The sequence below is a fragment of the Trachypithecus francoisi genome, unplaced genomic scaffold, assembly GCF_009764315.1.
Source record: "Trachypithecus francoisi isolate TF-2019V2 unplaced genomic scaffold, Tfra_2.0 Lachesis_group13, whole genome shotgun sequence".
Lineage (NCBI taxonomy): Eukaryota > Metazoa > Chordata > Mammalia > Primates > Cercopithecidae > Trachypithecus > Trachypithecus francoisi.
Window position 1 is genome coordinate 58,970,064 of NW_022681458.1, and position 17,556 is coordinate 58,987,619.

The 17,556-nt window shown below is 34.6% G+C and overlaps 1 protein-coding gene across 4 annotated transcripts in view; it reads left to right on the forward strand.

The window, feature by feature from the left end:
• The window catches only part of NCKAP1 (NCK associated protein 1), a 114,033-nt gene extending 100,783 nt beyond the window's left edge, over nucleotides 1-13,250 (forward strand). For 2 of the 4 annotated variants that reach the window (XM_033230943.1, XM_033230945.1), the window contains 7 exons: nucleotides 3,380-3,462; nucleotides 3,922-4,002; nucleotides 7,472-7,565; nucleotides 9,321-9,437; nucleotides 9,994-10,103; nucleotides 11,303-11,392; nucleotides 12,314-13,250. In XM_033230943.1, the coding sequence (XP_033086834.1) occupies nucleotides 3,380-3,462; nucleotides 3,922-4,002; nucleotides 7,472-7,565; nucleotides 9,321-9,437; nucleotides 9,994-10,103; nucleotides 11,303-11,392; nucleotides 12,314-12,430 (692 nt within the window). In that variant the 3' untranslated portion in view covers nucleotides 12,431-13,250. The remainder of the gene's footprint in view (nucleotides 1-3,379; nucleotides 3,463-3,921; nucleotides 4,003-7,471; nucleotides 7,566-9,320; nucleotides 9,438-9,993; nucleotides 10,104-11,302; nucleotides 11,393-12,313) is intronic. The other 2 variants (XM_033230942.1, XM_033230944.1) reach the window with 2 other exon arrangements.
• Nucleotides 13,251-17,556: the final 4,306 nt, after the last annotated feature.

The following is a 17,556-nucleotide window of genomic DNA, read 5'->3' on the forward strand; positions in this document are numbered from 1 at the left end:
TTTTAAGTCTGTTGTTAAATGGCCTCTTTTTCATCTTACCACCTGTCTTACTTAGAAACTTTTTGACTAGTTTGTATGCACTGTTTGATCATCCCACCTGTCCACTCTTGGTATGCTGCAATATGTCTGCTTTCCTGAAACCTTTCTGAAAGTTTGTTACTGACTACTCATTTGCAAGATTTGGTGCTTTTTCCTCAACTCTCAATCTGTTTATTTCTTTGTAGTGTTTATCTGTTTTATTCTCCTTTTAATTAAAGCTTTATTTCCTTTATTTGCCAGTACTTTTACCTCTACTCTTCGTCATTTTTGCAGGTTCATCTTTTATGTAGTGTCAGTTTGTGATATCTTACTCTTCCATTTTTACTCTGCAATCTTATTGGAAAAATTTTATCCAAAATTTTCTCTTCCCTTATCCAATATTTATCTTCAGCTTTAACTGTCTTCTGTTGATCTCCAGATGTTTAATAAACCAAGTACTAGTTTGACCAGGGCTTCTCAAAGTATAACCCAGGGACAAGCAATAGCACCACCTGGGAATTTGTTAAGTATATAAATTATTGGACCCTACTTCAGACCTGCTGACTCAGAACTCTGGGCCTGAGGCCCAGCAGTCTGTTTTAACAAGTCCTCTGGGTCATTTGGAATCATACTAAAGTTTAGAAACATTGTGTTAAATATTTTCAGCTATATGACCCACAGGTTTTCCACAACATCCCTGGAATGGGAAGTATCTCTTCCATGGCAGGCATAAGTAGGTGGGGAGAAAAAATCTGTTGTTTTCTTTATTATTTTGTTACCTCTCTCACCATCCATCCAGTGAGTCACACTGGAAAACTTGGACATCCTCTCTGATTCTTTCACTCCTCATATTCCATGTGCTGTAGCTGTGTCTTATAGATGAGAGTTTACAAATTGGTGTGCCACATTTGGTCCAAAGGTATACATTGTTTGGCCCTATGCTACATTAGATTTTTTTTTTTTAATTGTGTTATTATTTTTTAAATGGGAAGAGTCATTTCTAAACAGAATTCTTTTCATATAACTCTTTATATTTTGAAAACCCTGAACAACACACTCATTGCTTGAAGGATACAGTATAAACTCCTTAGCATGACGTTTGAAAGCTATTATTTGGATTAATGAAGTAATTGACCAGCATTGCCTCTCTTCCTGTCCCCTGCTACCTATTTGTTTGCCTGGTCCAAGACCCACGTAGCCTCTGTTCTAGAGTTAGTTCCTTGGGAAGTTAGTGGACGTTATGTGGAGTGAAGGGAAGTGCCAGTGGCCAAATGGTTTGGCAAATAATCCATTAAACAATGCGTTAAGCAGTGTTTCTTAGTGTGAAGTATCTTAGAACTTTTAATGTGTCATTATTGTACACATTCAAGATGAGGTTGTAGGGTATAGTCTTTGAGAAGTTGATTAAATTCTGGATAACGTACTTTGGAAAATATATGGCTATATCACACTGAATCTTCTCTGATTCTTCATTTTATTCTCTATCATTCCTTTTTCTGAATTTGTTACTGCTTTATTTTCTGAATTGGAAGGCTTTTTTCTTCTTAATCCCCCTTTATGCCCAACTTGGATAACATTTCTCAGAGAAATCTTTTCTTTCACCATCATTTCTCTCTGGGTAGTAGCAATTTCCTAGTCTTTTTTTTTTTTCTTCTTTATTTTTGAGGTGGCATCTCACTCTGTCGCCCAGGCTGGAGTGCAGTGGGACAGTCTTGGCTCACTGCAACCTCCGCCTCCCGAGTTCAAGTGATTCTCCTGTCTCAGTCTCCCGAGTAGCCAGGACCACAAGCACGTATCACCATGCTTGGCTAATTTTTGTATGTTTAGTAGAGTCGGGGTTTCACATGTTGGCCAGACTGGTCTTGAACTCCTGACCTCAAGTGATCTGCCAGCCTCAGCCACCCAACAGAGTCTCATCTTGAATTACCATCTAATTGAATATCTACTGGTCATCTGGGTATCAAACACTATGCTGAGTGCTACAGGTAGATGAAAAGATGAAGAGTAGTTCCTGCTCACATGGAATTTTTAATAAATTTGTGCCTTACATAATTTTGTTAACATGACTATTTTAATTCACATTTGGCTTGTATTAGGCCTATTTGTATGGTTAATGAAAGATGCTATGGTCAAAGTTTAAATAAGCTACACAGAGGGTAGAAAGTCAAAAATAAAACACTTCTCTCTATTCCTACTCCTCAACTAGTAACTAACAGTTAACTGTAGTATACATCTCTTTCCAGAAATTTGTTATGTATGTACAAATATAGGTCTGTATGTATATCTTTTTTAGTTTACATAAATGGAATTATATTTCTTAGTTTTCATGACAGCCCATTTAGATTGTTTGCTATTTGAGGTCTAGATCATTATTCTGTTTGTATTTCTTCTTTTGCTACATAGTATAAGGCTTTGTATATGGTGTGCAATAAATGTTTGTTTTGGCTTTATAAAATGTGAAGGTATTGAACCATCATATTGACCCTTCCAATCCTATTTTGTTAACAGAGTTTTTGTTTTTTTTAGAGATGGGGTCTTGCTCCTTTACCCAGGCCAATGTGCAGTGGCATGATCATAGTTCACTGCAACCTCTAATTCCTGAACTCAAAGGATCCTCCCATCTTAGCCTCCCAAGTACTAGGACCACAGGCTTATGCCACCACACCCGACTGATTTTTTAAATTTTTTGTTGAGACAGAGTTTTGCTATGTTGCCTAGGCTGCTCGTGAACTCCTGGGCTCAAGCAGTCTTCCCGGCTCAGCCTCCTAAAATGCTAGGATTACAGATGTGAACCACCGTGCTCAGCCTTGAAAATCTATTATTAATTTTTAGAATAATGCTCTCTTACCAATATGTAAGTGATCAAATCTGTTCATAGGCTTCAGCAAACTGGTCCTGCCAAAACTGCTTGTGTTCTCAACAGGCATTTTTTGTTGCTTAACTCAAGACCTTAACAATTTAAGAATTTAGCACTGCTGAGTTTCTGGGCTGCTTGAGGATTTAACTCCTGTTCCCTCTGATCAGCTTCTTTCTCATCTAGTCTGTCTTCCCGTCTTCCTGCCCCTACCTTTTCTGAAATAGGGTTATATAGTTAGCTACTTGTAAACCATCTAACTCATTTAAAAGAATACAATATATTCCATTTGATGTGAACTATAGTTACTTAAAAGTTTAACCAGATTAAATATCAGCTATCAATATCTTTCTCTCTTTAGTCATTATTATAATCAAATTACTGTTAATTGTGCCTGCTATCATGGGAATCTTATTACTTTAATAAATTTACATTTTTTTCCAAGGTTAAGAAAGAATCCAGTTCGCACTTTTTTATTCTCTTCTCCTTCTGTTTCTTTGAATTTAGCTGTTGACAGTGTCTTGAAGAGGATGACAATAATTGGTGTAATTTTATCCTTCCGATCATTGGCACAAGAAGCACTTAGAGATGTAAGAAACCATTACAAGTATATACTCTGTATCCAAACAATCCCTTTTAATTTCTCAGATGTTTAAACTTACTTTTCAGATTCATACTTGGCGATGATATAATTAAAATTCCAGTTTTAGTAGTTACAGAAAATAACATACATAACATTAGTTATTTAAGCTCGTTTTTTGTTGTGGTACTGCTGCTTGGAGAGTATCACTTGCGTGGTTATTGCACTACTTTTTCAGTGCTCTTCATTATCGGTAGAGTATTTTCGATTTTGACTATACTTGCTTTAATATTGAATAATTTTGAATGCATTTCATTTTCATGTGTCTTTGAATTTTTGAAAAATCACTGAAAGTAGATAAAGTAAAATAATTTTTATGAAACTAAAATTAATCAATTGGTAATATTTTGTAAGTTTAGGGTTTGCCATTGAAAAATAATTCTGTATTCTTATTTGTTTTCCTACCTAGGTCTTGTCCTACCACATTCCTTTTCTTGTAAGTTCAATTGAAGATTTTAAGGATCACATTCCAAGGGAAACTGATATGAAGGTAATAATATAATTTATAGTTGGGGTTTACAGTCTCTAAAGTGAAATATTTAAATTATATATGCAATAAAATGTAATAAATCCTAAACGACTATAAAGTTTCTATTTTAGAGTGGTTAGTTAACATGCTTGCCTTTGTAGTGTAGTTAACATGATTACCTTTGTAACTGAATCTTTGAGAGCTCAGCACCAAAATACTACCTACGCATTTTGAAATTCAGTCTTCTTTGATCACCTATAGCAATGCAAAATTGACTAAAAATAGATTTTTTTTTTTCTAAAATGGATAGCTGTTTATACATGGGGATAAAGAAAAGAAAGATGAGGTGGCCGGGCACGGTGGCTCACACCTGTAATCCCAGCACTTTGGGAGGCCGAGGCGGGCGGATCATGAGGTCATGAGTTCGAGACCATCCTGGCTAGCATGGTGAAACCCTGTCTTTACTAAAAATACACACACAAAAAACTAACCGGGCACAGTGGCGGGCGCCTGTAGTCCCAGCTACTTGGGAGGCTGAGGCAGGAGAATGGCGTGAACCTGGGAGGCAGAGGTTGTGGTGAGCTGAGATTTTGCCATTGCACTCCAGCCTGGGCAACAGGAGCAAAACTCCGTCTCAAAAAAAAAAAAAAAAAAATTGGTGCCACTCAAACTTTTTGAGGCTTGGCTTCTACCACTTCTTTCTTCCTTCTCCCACTCTCTTCTCTTTCTTACTCTGCCCCTCTTTTTATATGGTATTCTTTGAGCTAACTAGATCTTTCTGTTGAATTTGTTATCAAGTAATTATTATCAAGTAATTTATTCTACTTGAAAATACCACCCTTTTCTCTTTCTGCCTTTTGAAATCCTGCCTGTATTTTAAGGCCTCATTCAATTGCCATTTTCTAAGAAACATTCCTAGATTCTCCACTGATAAAGAACTTCCTTTTTCTTAGTTTTATCAGAGAACTTGTTTATCTCTTGTGGAGTTGAACATAATCTGCCTTGTATTATAATTATATTTTTCTACTTATATTTATACCAAATCATATATATCTTGAAGATCCAGACTTTGTTTTTTTGTTGTTGTTGCTGTTGTTTCTCTTACAGTATTTTGTACAGAATAAACATTTGAGATCAGTGATTGTCTAGTGATTCTATGATTGAAAACTATGTGCAAATAGCTCAAAATGATTTCCTAAGTGAAACACTACAGAAAAAATACGAGACAAAAACTAATCAGTTCTTGAGAAGACACTGATGTGCAGAATTATGAGAATTCTATATATATTCTGAGCAACCATTCAATTTTCACCTGACATAATCATGTTTAGTTTCCAGCAAACTTTCAGTAGAACTTAACTGTTTAAAAAAAAAAAAGTTTTTTAACAGCTTTATTGAGTTATAAGTCACCTATCAGAAAATTTACTCATTGATAATGCACAATTCAGTGGTTTTTAGTGTAGTGCCAGAGTTGTTCAGCCATCACCACAGTCAGCTTTAGAACATTTTCATCATCCCCAAAAAGAAGCCTTGTACCCATTAGCAGTCACTCCCCATTCCACTTCTTGTCGCCCATCCCCAGCCCTAGGCAATGACTAATCTACTTTCTGTTTAAATTAGAATACTTTGGACACTTATATAAATCATCATGTGTAGTCTTCTGATACTGGCTTCTTTCACTTAGCATATTTTCAGGATTCATACATATTACAGCATATATTGGTACTTTTTTTAATGATTGTTGAATAATGTTTCATTGTATGGATATACAACATTTTGTTTATTCACATCAATTGATGGACATCTGGGTTGTTTTCACTTCTTAGTTATTAGAAACACTGCTACTGTGAACATCCGTGTACAAGTTTTTATGTGAACGTGTATTATTTCTCTTGAGTATATACCAGGAGAGAATTGCTGGGTCATATGAAAACTGTAGCCTTTTGAGGAACTGCTAAACTGTTTTCAAATTGGGTGTGCCATTTTGCATTCCTACCAGCATTGTATGAGGGTTTCACTTTTTCCTGCATCTTCACGAATACTTGTAATTGTCTGTGTTCTTAATCATAGCCATCTAGTGAGTGTGAAGTGGCATCTCATTGTTTTGATTTACATTTTCCTGATGGCAAATTATGTTGAACATGTTTTCGTATGTTTACTGGTTATTTCTATATCTTCTTTGGAGAAATAACTAACTTTGACATTTTAAATTGGGTTGTCTTTTTCTATTTGTGAGTTCTTCATATACTTTGGATACAAGTCCATTAACAGATTGATGATTTGCAAATCTTTTCTCTAATTCTATAGGTTGATGATGTCTTTTAGTTTCAATGAAGTTCATTTTATCGATTTTTGGGGGGGTTTTTGTTTGTGCTTTTGGTGTCAGTGTAAGAAACCATTGCCTAATGCAATGTCATGATGATTTGTGCCTATGTTTTCTTCTAAGCGTTTTACAGTTTTAGCTCTTACATTTAGGTTTATGATTCATTTTGAGTTAATTTTTGTGTGTGAAGTAATAGATTACAAACATTTTAATCTAGAACTTAATCCCTGCCATGTTCCCAGTTTTTCTAAGCTATACTGTTTTACTTCATATTTTATACTAAGGTTTTTTTGTCACAATATCAGAGGTAACACCAGTTAGACAGTTTTCTTCTGAGGTTATTAAGCAGTCAGAATATCTTGAATATTTGAAATCTATATGTGATACAGAAAAATTGCTTTCGTTATTAGAAACTCCTTTATCAGATTTTTAAATGAATACTCCTATAGTACCTATAGAGGTACTATAAAACTAATACATGATTTCTTTTAAATGTTTTCAGAAGTGTTTGCCTGTTTAACGTATACACGATCATTTGTTACTCTCTTGCTACACTAGTTTTAAAAACATCAGTGTTCATGAAAGTCAAAGGAGAGCAAGTCCGGTCATGTCCCAACTCTCCTCTTAATTATGCCACTATTTTTGTAGATTGTGAAGTCTACACAACCCTATTTGCATTTTCTCAGGGCATTGCAACAACATACATTGCTTGGCCAATTTAAAAACCTATTGTAAGTAATTTGTCATATTTATAGATATGATATGATTGGACATTGAACCACTATAATTTTTCATTAAACTACTGTGTAAACATAGGTCTAGTAATATTGATTCACTTTGTTCATTTATTGATCTTTTCTGACTTGATATTTTATATTCATGCTTCCAAGAAAAATGATAACTTTAGAATGATCCTGTTGGAATGTGCCACAGAAAGTATACAAGTTTTGTTTGGCCTAGCAGTAGGAAGTTAGAACCAGCACCACCTCACACTATTCAGCCTGCATTGAATCAGTTGATCAGTATACTTGGTTATGCTATAGTTTCTGCTTCAGCCACGTTTCTGAAATTCTCTGGTGTTCTTCTAGACAGACTCTAATAAACAGTGAGCTTTCTCAGAAATTTGTTAGACTATTTATTGCTCTGTAATTCTTATGTTTTTATCAGGTTGCAATGAATGTGTATGAATTGTCGTCAGCTGCTGGATTACCTTGTGAGATTGATCCTGCATTGGTCGTAGCTCTTTCTTCACAAAAATCGGGTAAAATGCATTAGTGAATATTTAATACTCTTAGTTAAAGTTACCAGGGCAGCATAAGTATAGGTATGATATTTAACCATATATTCAAATGCCTGCTTTGTGTTCATCTTTTTAAATTTGCTATTGTTATTGCTGGTAGTTGAACTATATCAGTGCATAAAACATAAACATCCCTGCCTTCTGGAACTTAAGATTGGATGAGATTACTGGGCCATTTAGTGTGTATAGATACAGCAGTGAAGAGGATCCAGGTCTGAGCCTTGAGCCATTCTAAGATTTAAGAGTTCAGGGAGAAAAGGAAAAACCACCAAAAAAGAAGTTTAGAGAAATTGAGAAGAAAGGACCAATGAAGTAGAAGAAAAACCAGGAAAGAGTAGCTTCCAGGAAGATAGAAAGGAAATGATCAGCTATGTAGAGTTAATTGGTGGTACTGACAAGATCAGTGTCAGTGAGGTTTTATGGGCAAAAGGCTGATTAGTGAGTAAGGGGGTTTAAGGGAGAATAGGAAGAAACGGATTTGAAGATAACCATAAGACAACTCTCTCAAAACAGTTCTATTGTAAAGGGGAGCAAAGAAATAAAATCTCAGCAGCTGGAGGCAAGAGCAAAGTCAAGAGAAGGATTTTTTAAGATGGAGGAGAAGTATGCTGATGGGAGATGGTCCAGTAGATAGCATAAAATTGAGATCTAGAAAAGGGTATTCTATTTTTATTGGACTAGAGTTATTTACCATCAAGAGTTTGTACAGTGTTATATAAAACATTCAGAAATTTTTAAGACCTGCCCTTAGAAATGCAGTGCTTAGAATCCTATAGATATTTCTTGATTTGTCTACAAAGTAAATGTAGCATTTCATCTATTTCTACTACAAAAATGCCCCTTCTGCCCCCTTGAGGCAGCAGCCTGGTGTTTGAGTTGATTAGTTTTTTTTTTTTTTTTTTTTTGCATTTAACAGTGCTTTTTGTTTCCTTATTCATACAGTATGTTACATTTAGTCACATGGATAATTATAATTTTTACTTGATTTTCTACAGCTGTATTTTTTGTAGTAACCAAATCTTTAAAACATATTTCGGCTTTTTTCTTATATTCAATTCTTCATTATATCTAATGGTCATTAGAGCCTAAATAACCCACAATTTGAGTGCATATCACAATAATGTCTTAAAAAGGGTTATGTCTTGAAAACTTCAGGGCAAGGCTAGGTATTTTTATTCATGACTAGTTTCTTCTGTCTTCTAAAATAGAGAGGTTGAAAACCCAGTCCACTTCCCACATTTATGTCTTTTAAATAGTAAATTTCAAATTATATTCATATCTATTTCAAAAAGTAATTAAGAATTTTTTGGTGATTTTGCAGAATAATTTATGAGATAAGCTTTCTAAATTGTAAATAGAACTTTCTCAAAAGTAGTAATTCCCTTTAGTTTTCAATTAGGAAATTTTAGGATTGCAGTTATCCTAACTATATTTTTTGTTCTATAATCTTACAATTAAGAGAAATAAAATGTTACCTTACTGTTTTATCACACGTCCTTAAAATGTGCCTAAGTAGTTGATAATAGTCAATTGTAATATAAATTTTCTACTTTTTTTATAACAAAATTGTGACCAATTCTATAGAATGCTAGTAAAATATTTTACTATTTCTAAAAAAAAGTAAGCCATTTTAAAAATAAAAATCTGTTTAGATTATCAAATCTTAACTAATCTTAAAGAAATAGCTTGATTTTATTCTTAATTTTTGTCCCTTAGAAAACATTAGTCCAGAAGAGGAGTATAAAATTGCCTGCCTTCTCATGGTGTTTGTGGCAGTTTCTTTGCCAACACTGGCCAGTAATGTGATGTCTCAGTATAGCCCCGCTATAGAAGGTAATAGTGGTTTAAAATTGTTTTGGCAATGGAAAAATCATGGGTTTTGGTATTTTATAATAAAATATGAGTTAAGTTCTGCCACTTACTGGTAGTGGAACATGGGGTGGTCTGTTTCTCTTTTCCTGAACTGCAGTTTCCTGATATATGAAATGTGTGTAAGTAATCTCATGTGTGCCTGAATGTGCGTAGAGGTCGGTGAGGGAGTATCCAACTCATAGGATTATTTTAAGAATTGAATGATAAGATGTTGTAAACCAGCTAAGCACTTCTTTTCTGTTTCCGAGGTACTATAAAACTGATACATGATTTCTTTTAAATGTTTTCAGAAGTGTTTGCCTGTTTAACGTATACACGATCATTTGTTATTCTCTTGCTACACTAGTTTTAAAAACATCAGTGTTCATGAAAGTCAAAGGAGAGCAAGTCCGGTCATGTCCCAACTCTCCTCTTAATTATGCCACTATTTTTGTAGATTGTGAAGTCATTAAAGATTTGCCTCCTATGTATTATTTGCTATTTTGGGGTCTACACAACCCTATTTGCATTTTCTCAGGGCATTGCAACAACATACATTGCTTGGCCAAAGCCATCAACCAGATTGCTGCAGCTTTGTTTACAATTCACAAAGGAAGCATTGAAGACCGTCTTAAAGAATTTCTGGCAGTATGTATAATCAAATAACAAAACTCATCACATTTTATAAGGAAAACTAAAAATCACAACTATGAGATATAAGAATAAATTCTCTTTAATTTTACATTTTATTTTGTGTCCTCTAATGGCATATTGTTTTCAAATTATTTTCTTAGGTATATGAATTTCAGTCTCCTTTTATTTTTATTTATTTATTTATTTTCTTTTTTTGGAGGGAGAAATAGGTAAAGGTGGGGCATTAAAATTGTGGAGCAGTCCATTATTTCCCTTAGACTCAGAAGTCTCTTTCCCAACTCTAGAGCTCTGCAATATGACCTTTTCTCCCTAAGCTGATGTTTAGACTGCCCTAGAAATTTTCCTAGGGTTGAAAGAGAAAAAAGCAAAGGAAAATTGAGGCCAAGAGAGAGGCTATTCCCTCTAAAAAGACGTATTTTACTTATTTCCATTTCTTTGGAGAAATTCATCGTTAAAAATACTACACGCTACCAAAAGAGAGGAGTGCTAAATGTAGCCTCATGAAACATGGTTTTTAATTTCTGTATCAATGTAGTTCTTTCTTTTCTTTATTAATATAACCTTTTCCATATTTTATTTAAAGGAAAGATGTACCATGGCATACTGAACTCTAGAACATTTACTTCTTTTTCGGTTGTAAATCCTGTCAGCTTTTTAAAAAAAATAATTTTTTAATTAAAAATGCAAATACAGTACTAACTTGAGGAGAAAATAACTTCTGTTTCAAGGAAAACACTATTAAAATTGTTAAGTGTTGCTTTCCATTTGCAGGTAATTCCTTCACTCAGGGTTTAATGTCTTAGTCTTACAGTGTTTCTGTGAAGTCAGATCCAGTGTGAAACTGTCTTCTTCCTTGGGAACTAAGAGATATAGTCAGTATAGATGAGGGGATAAGAGAAAATAATTTGAATCATTTTTAAAAACAGACTTGTTCTGAAAAAAATCAGTTTTAAAGACCAATAAGAATATTTGATTACATTTATTACGTTAGTGTCTCTTTGTGCCTTAATTAATCTCTAAATTACTGCTTGAATGTAGGGTGGTATCTAAGCTCGTTTTATTTGTTATTTAATTGCTCATTATTTTATATTTAGCACTGAATGATTGAAATGTGTTGAAAGTTGAAGCATACCTAAAATAAGTAACTGATGAACCTTTTGTTAACTCACTTTATGTGTATGTATACTTTTAAGCTTGCATCCTCCAGTCTACTGAAAATTGGCCAGGAGACAGATAAAACTACAACGAGAAATAGAGAATCAGTTTATTTACTGCTAGATATGGTAAGTCTCATTTTAATTTTTACTAACAATAAAAGAGTTCCAGTCATTCCTGAGAGTCTTTTCTTGGCATTTTAGTCATTTAATACTTTTTTTGATCCCTTTTGTTTACTTCACATAAGCCACACCTTTCTAAAATTTGCAGAGAAAAACTGACATCACTCATTTTATCATTTCAGTAATATCAGAAAATAACAAAATCAAAGGTTAGCATTTAACTATGGGTGTTCTTTTATGAACAGTTTTTCAACCTGTTGGAAAACACTTAGGCCTTGCTGAGTTTTCTACATTCTGACTCTGTTCTGCCCGTTTCTTGTAATTTTCTGTGCCTAGTCACTTCCCTCTCTGCAGTGTCTATGAACCGGCTCTTGTTTGTTTCTACCACGTGGCTCTTTCCTCACTTAGAGTCATTTTCCTTACCTGCAGAAATCGGATTTATCCTAATGATTCAGCACACCCCACACTTCAAATCTTTTTCCACATAGTCTTTCCTGATTACTTTGGCCTGCATTAATTTTTCTTCTGCTTTGAATTCCTATAGAATTTACAGCTTTCCATTTAATTATAGTTGGTTTTATGTTTGGTTTTGCTTCCTAGCTTAGTCTTGGATTGCCAGGTGGTAGTGTTGCTGGTATGGACCATATTTTAAATATTTTTGTATTGTCTTTTATTTCTAGTATATCAGTGAGGAAAATGAAAGTGCTCAGTATATTCCTGTTGATTAAATATTATAATTGAAAAGCAGCATTTTTTAAACATTTTGATATATATTCACTGTGGCACATTTACATTTTAGATTAAGTAAAAGGAAAATAACGTATCTATTTCTAATAAGAACAATATAGAAATTCTGCCTTACTGGTTGTCAATAAATGTTCCCATTATAAATAACTTGAGTTTTGATGCATTTTTTGAATTTTTCAGATTGTACAAGAATCCCCATTCCTTACAATGGATCTTTTGGAATCTTGTTTTCCTTATGTCTTGCTGAGAAATGCATACCATGCTGTCTACAAACAAAGTGTTACATCTTCTGCATAAAATACCTACTTATTCAAGACAAGCACGCATTTTTGTTGCCTTGGTTTTACCTGTAGACTGTGGAACTATTTTACCTTAAGGCCTGAAAAAGTTTTGTGGATTATAAATTTCTTTCATACGGTTGTATTTTCTGATCATTGGTTTCTTAATATGGTTGTACTACAGTATACTTGGTTGATTTAGGTTGCACATTCACTGAATTCACTGAGATTATTCCTATAATTTTAGAGTATCATTTATTTGAACAACATACAATTATCAACATGTTTTTGATATTTGATAATGAAAAAAATCTTTGCTTGTTTATTTCTGAAAAAGAATTGTATTTAGTGATTATTTTAGATAGTGATATTATAGCATTCATCTGTGTGTAAATTATTTCGTATAGGGAAGAGTTCTGATCTGTACCTATGGTTCTTATTGAAAACAAAATTGGATGTGCATTTCTGTGATGTTATGAATACATTTCTACTTTATTTTGAAACATTTGCCAAACTAAATACTATAACACTGTATAACATTTTAAAATGTTAAAGAACTGCTTAATATTAGAAGCAGATCATTTCCCAACATTCTAAAAACAGCAGCATATGTTGTTGCTTGTATAGAGCCTAGGGATAATTTTTAGACTAACTTCCATGGTGCCCTGTTGGCATTAGCACTACCATTGTACCCTGCTGTATAATAAACAATCTTAGACATTTATCAACTGTTGATACAAATGTTAGTCCCTAACCACTTTTTATATATGTTTTAAATTTTTGAAATTCAAGTGTACCTGCCATAACATAAAATAAACACTAGACTGTATCACACTTTGAATGATTTCTTTAAGATCCTTGGATATTCATTCTATAATAACAAAGTTTTTGTTTAAACTTAGTTTAAAATATAAAAAATAATGATTTAGGAATGTCTAAGTACAGCATTCGATACCAGGTCAGCTATTATGTGATTTGTTTAAATGTTTTGAAAAACATTTTATTGAAAAAAATACCAAAATTAGAAAATAAAATTACACAGTACTTCTTAAAAATTAAGAACTTAAAGAAAACTTGCGTGCTGTCAACTTGCTCATTTTATCTGTAACCAGATAGAGTTATTTAAAGAAAAGGGAAAAAAAATTGAGTGATCACAGGACTAGTGAGAATGTTGAGAACTGCTACGTTTGTCAGTAATGAATGGGAAAGACATCAAGGGCCTATTGCTTAATAGTTGGCATGGAGGGCAAAGCAGCTCACTTAGTTTGAAAACTAACCAGATGTTTTGCTCTTTGATTGGCATTGTTGAGACTTTCTCAACAGCTTTGTATCTGAATATCATAAACAGCTTCTGTTGTTCACAGCTTCTTATGTATACACTGGTAACTTGTGTTAAGATAAAAGAAAGCTGCTGTGAACTCAGTTATAATGCTTTTCTTTCTTCAAACATAGAGAGTAGAATGAAATTGAAGTACTACACGATTATACTGTTGTTATGTGTATGATTTGTCCAGCCTGTATTTAAAGTAGAGAGTAGTTATCACTATCTGTTGAAAAATTGTAGTTGTTCCATAAAGATTTTTTTAAAAGGGAAATTTTAAAATGGCGTAGTTCAGACCTGAAATAGTCTGATTTACACAGTAAACAGTCAAAACTAAGATTTAATGCTGTTTGTTTTGAAATACTAGGATCTTAGAGGGATAATAACTTTGTTGGCAATGATATCTTGAGAGGTAAAGTAGGCATTTGGATATGTACACTTTGGAATCATATGTGAAAGGGCATAAGGATGAAAATAAGGCATTCTTTACCACAGCTAGGCTGAGAAAAAAAATCACTCCTTTGTAGTCACCTGAAGTTGTTCTTGTCCAAATTTTTTCTCATACAGCAAAGGTGGGGGAGGAGGCGTGGCAGAGGTAACTTGGAGGAAAAAATTAAAAGTAAATTGACAGCTACTATTTTTAATATCTTGTTTGTTTTATTTTCTTCTAAACTTATACAACAACATACTATTTTTGTTGTTTTCTCTACATTAATGTGATCATACCGTACTTACTGGCCTGTAATCTGCTTATTTCACTCAATAGTAGAAAAAATGTCTTTGATATTCTTTTTGATACCTCTATAGATACCATAACTAATTTAGCAATATCATGGCCAGGCGTAGTGGCACACTCCTATAATTTCAGCACTTTGGGAGGCCAAGGCGGATGGATCACTTGAGACCAGGAGTTCAACACTAGCCTGGCCAACATGGCAAAACCCCGACACTACTAAAAATACAAAAATTACCCAGGTGTGATGGTGCACACCTATCATCCAGCTACATGGGAGGCTGAGGTGGGAGAATTGTTTGAACCAGGAAGGAGGAGGTTGCAGTGAGCTGAGATGACACCACTGCACTCCAGTCTGAGTGACAGAATGAGACTGTCTCAAAAAAAAGAAAAAGAAAATACTCATTTGGATAGATTCGATAGATATTTAGGCAATTTCTTTTTCATTATTATAAATGTATATCTCTATCTTGGTAAACTTGATGTGTATTTTTTTAGAATAATTTTTCAGAAGTAAAATTGCTTCCTTTCTACTGCTTTTTCATTCATTTATTTAAGCAAGTATTTTTAGATGCCTGGATGTAATGGTGAGCGAAAAGGTGACCCTTTTATAGTTGAGCTTGGATTTTCATGATGGTATACAATAAACGAACCAGCTGCTTCCTTTTTTTTTAGATGGAGTTTCGCTCTTGTTGCCCAGGAAATGGGCAATGGCGTGATCTCGGCTCACTGCAACCTCCGCCTCCTGGCCTCAAGCAATTCTCCCATCTCAGCCCCCTGAGTAGCTGAGATTACAGGTGCCTGCCACTACGCCCGGCTAATTTTTGGTATTTTTAGTAGAGATGGGGTTATGTTGGCCAGGCTGGTCTCAAACTCCTGACCTCAGGTGATCCACCCACCTCGGCCTCCCAAAGTGCTGGGATTACAGGCATGAGCCACCACCCCCAGCCATGAGCAAACTTATGATAGTGACAGGAAAGTATACAGGATGATGTGGGGAGGCAGTGGAGAAACTACTTTAGAAAGTGTCATCTGTGTAAGAACACATTTGAGCTGGTACATGAAGGATTAGAAGGAACCACAAGTGGGCTGAGGGGAGGAATAGTAAAGGCAAAGACCCAGAAGGCAAGCACAAACTTGGCATGTTTGAGAAGTTAGAAGTGTGTCATCTGTGTGTCTGTCACGAGGAGTGCTCAAGGTCCCTCTAGGAGCTAGCTTCTCATCACTTGCTTGCTTGCTTGCTTCTTTGCTTATATAGCCAGAGTTCACAAATCAAATCTAATATAGGCTAGTTAATAAAGGAAATGAACATGAATTCACTGATAGGCTCTTGCATTAATGTGAAAATGTAAAGTCTGTTGTATACCATCAGGCCTTCTAAATGAAGCCCAAATTCTATAAGGTAGTGAACTGTAACCTACTGATTAATTTAGTACATGATCCATGCCCATTCTTTTATAATGACTTGCCTTTCTGAGACTTCAGCTGTGTTATTCCTAAGACTTTTGTGAATAATCCTTAAAGTAGTGACTCCTTACACCTTTCTTTCATTTCTTCTTTGTAGTCACTTGAAATGACAGTATGAACCATCATTTCTTTTGAAGGCTTGAACCTGAATTTTCAAACAGACAGTATGTTCTCTTTCTCTGAAGATTTGCCGTGACCTCTGCCTTTGGGAAAAAGTATTTGAAATTTTAAATTTTTTATTCTTTAGTACAAAAATTATGTTTTTAGTTAATTGGTCCTGTGGAATTGGAAGGAAATTTAATATTTATTGACTCTGCTTTGGTATTATTTTCAGAGTGGAAAGTAACTTTAAGTGTATTAAAATTTCTTTCATTTTTGCATGAACCAAACAACATACACATTGTTGTCCTTAACTGTCCAGAGTAAACCTATCTAACTCTGGAATGTTTCATTTCCAATGAAAGTGTTCAGCCTGTCATTTTGGCCTAAGTAAAATGGGATAAATTAGCAATCTGAAGTCAGGATCCTAGCCACAGAGGGCCATGTCTCATTTCTGGTTTAAGTGCACCCCTCATCCCCACCCCTTACCTTCTTTCTCTTAAGGATTGAGACAATCCTCTTGGTGCTCTTGGTGCAGGTGCATCTTGGTCACCTCTTACATGAGGGCCACAAAGTTGGTAAATGGGTGGCATGGAGATGGAGCTGTATTTGGTATGTGACCTTGGTGATTGCCTTGTCTCAGTTGTAGTATGTGGCTGAGTCACATTCATAGTACACTTAAATACACATACTGACCAAATGCCTATGGCTAAGGCTTGAAATTATTTGGCTAAGACCTAAACCGAAGATTACCATCATAAAATAAGCTTCTAAAATCCATGAATAAGTAGGAAATCATATTTTAAAATTACTGTAATTTTATTAAAGCTCATTTTTTAAATTTAGTGCAGTGCAGAATCAATTTCTCAGCCTTATCAGGTGCTAAATTGCTCTCATTAAACTACTAATTTAAGATAGTAGTTATTTTAAATTATAGAACAGGAAGCAACTTATGAGGTTGCAACCAAAATATATTTGTTTTTTCTCCATTAGTAACTAAAAGTATTTTTTTACCTCTCGGATTTGAAGATTTTGTGGTCAGTGGTGATATAATTTCACTGAAGCATACTCAGACTAAAACTCTGTGCACTATGTGTCTGATATTTTTTTGCATGTGTTTACTGCATCACACAATTACTTAAGAAATTGTCCCTAACCTTTGTGCTGTGGTCTGAATGTTCGTGTCCCCCTGGCCACAAAATTCATACGTTGAAATCTGATCATCAGTGTGACAGGATGTGGGGCCTTTGGGAGGTGATTAGGTCATGAGAGTGGAGCCTTCATGAATGGGATTAATGCCCTCGTAAAAGGGGCCCCAGACAGCCGACCTGCCCCAACCACCATGTGAGGACAAAGCAAGAGGCCACTATTTAAGAACCAGAAAGCAGACCCTCTGCGAACACCAAATATGCCAGCACACTGATTGGCTTCCCAGCCTCCGGAACTATAAAAAAGAAGTTTTTTTATAATAACAAATTTATTATTCACAGTTCTTGCTTATAAACTTTATAAACCACCCAGACTA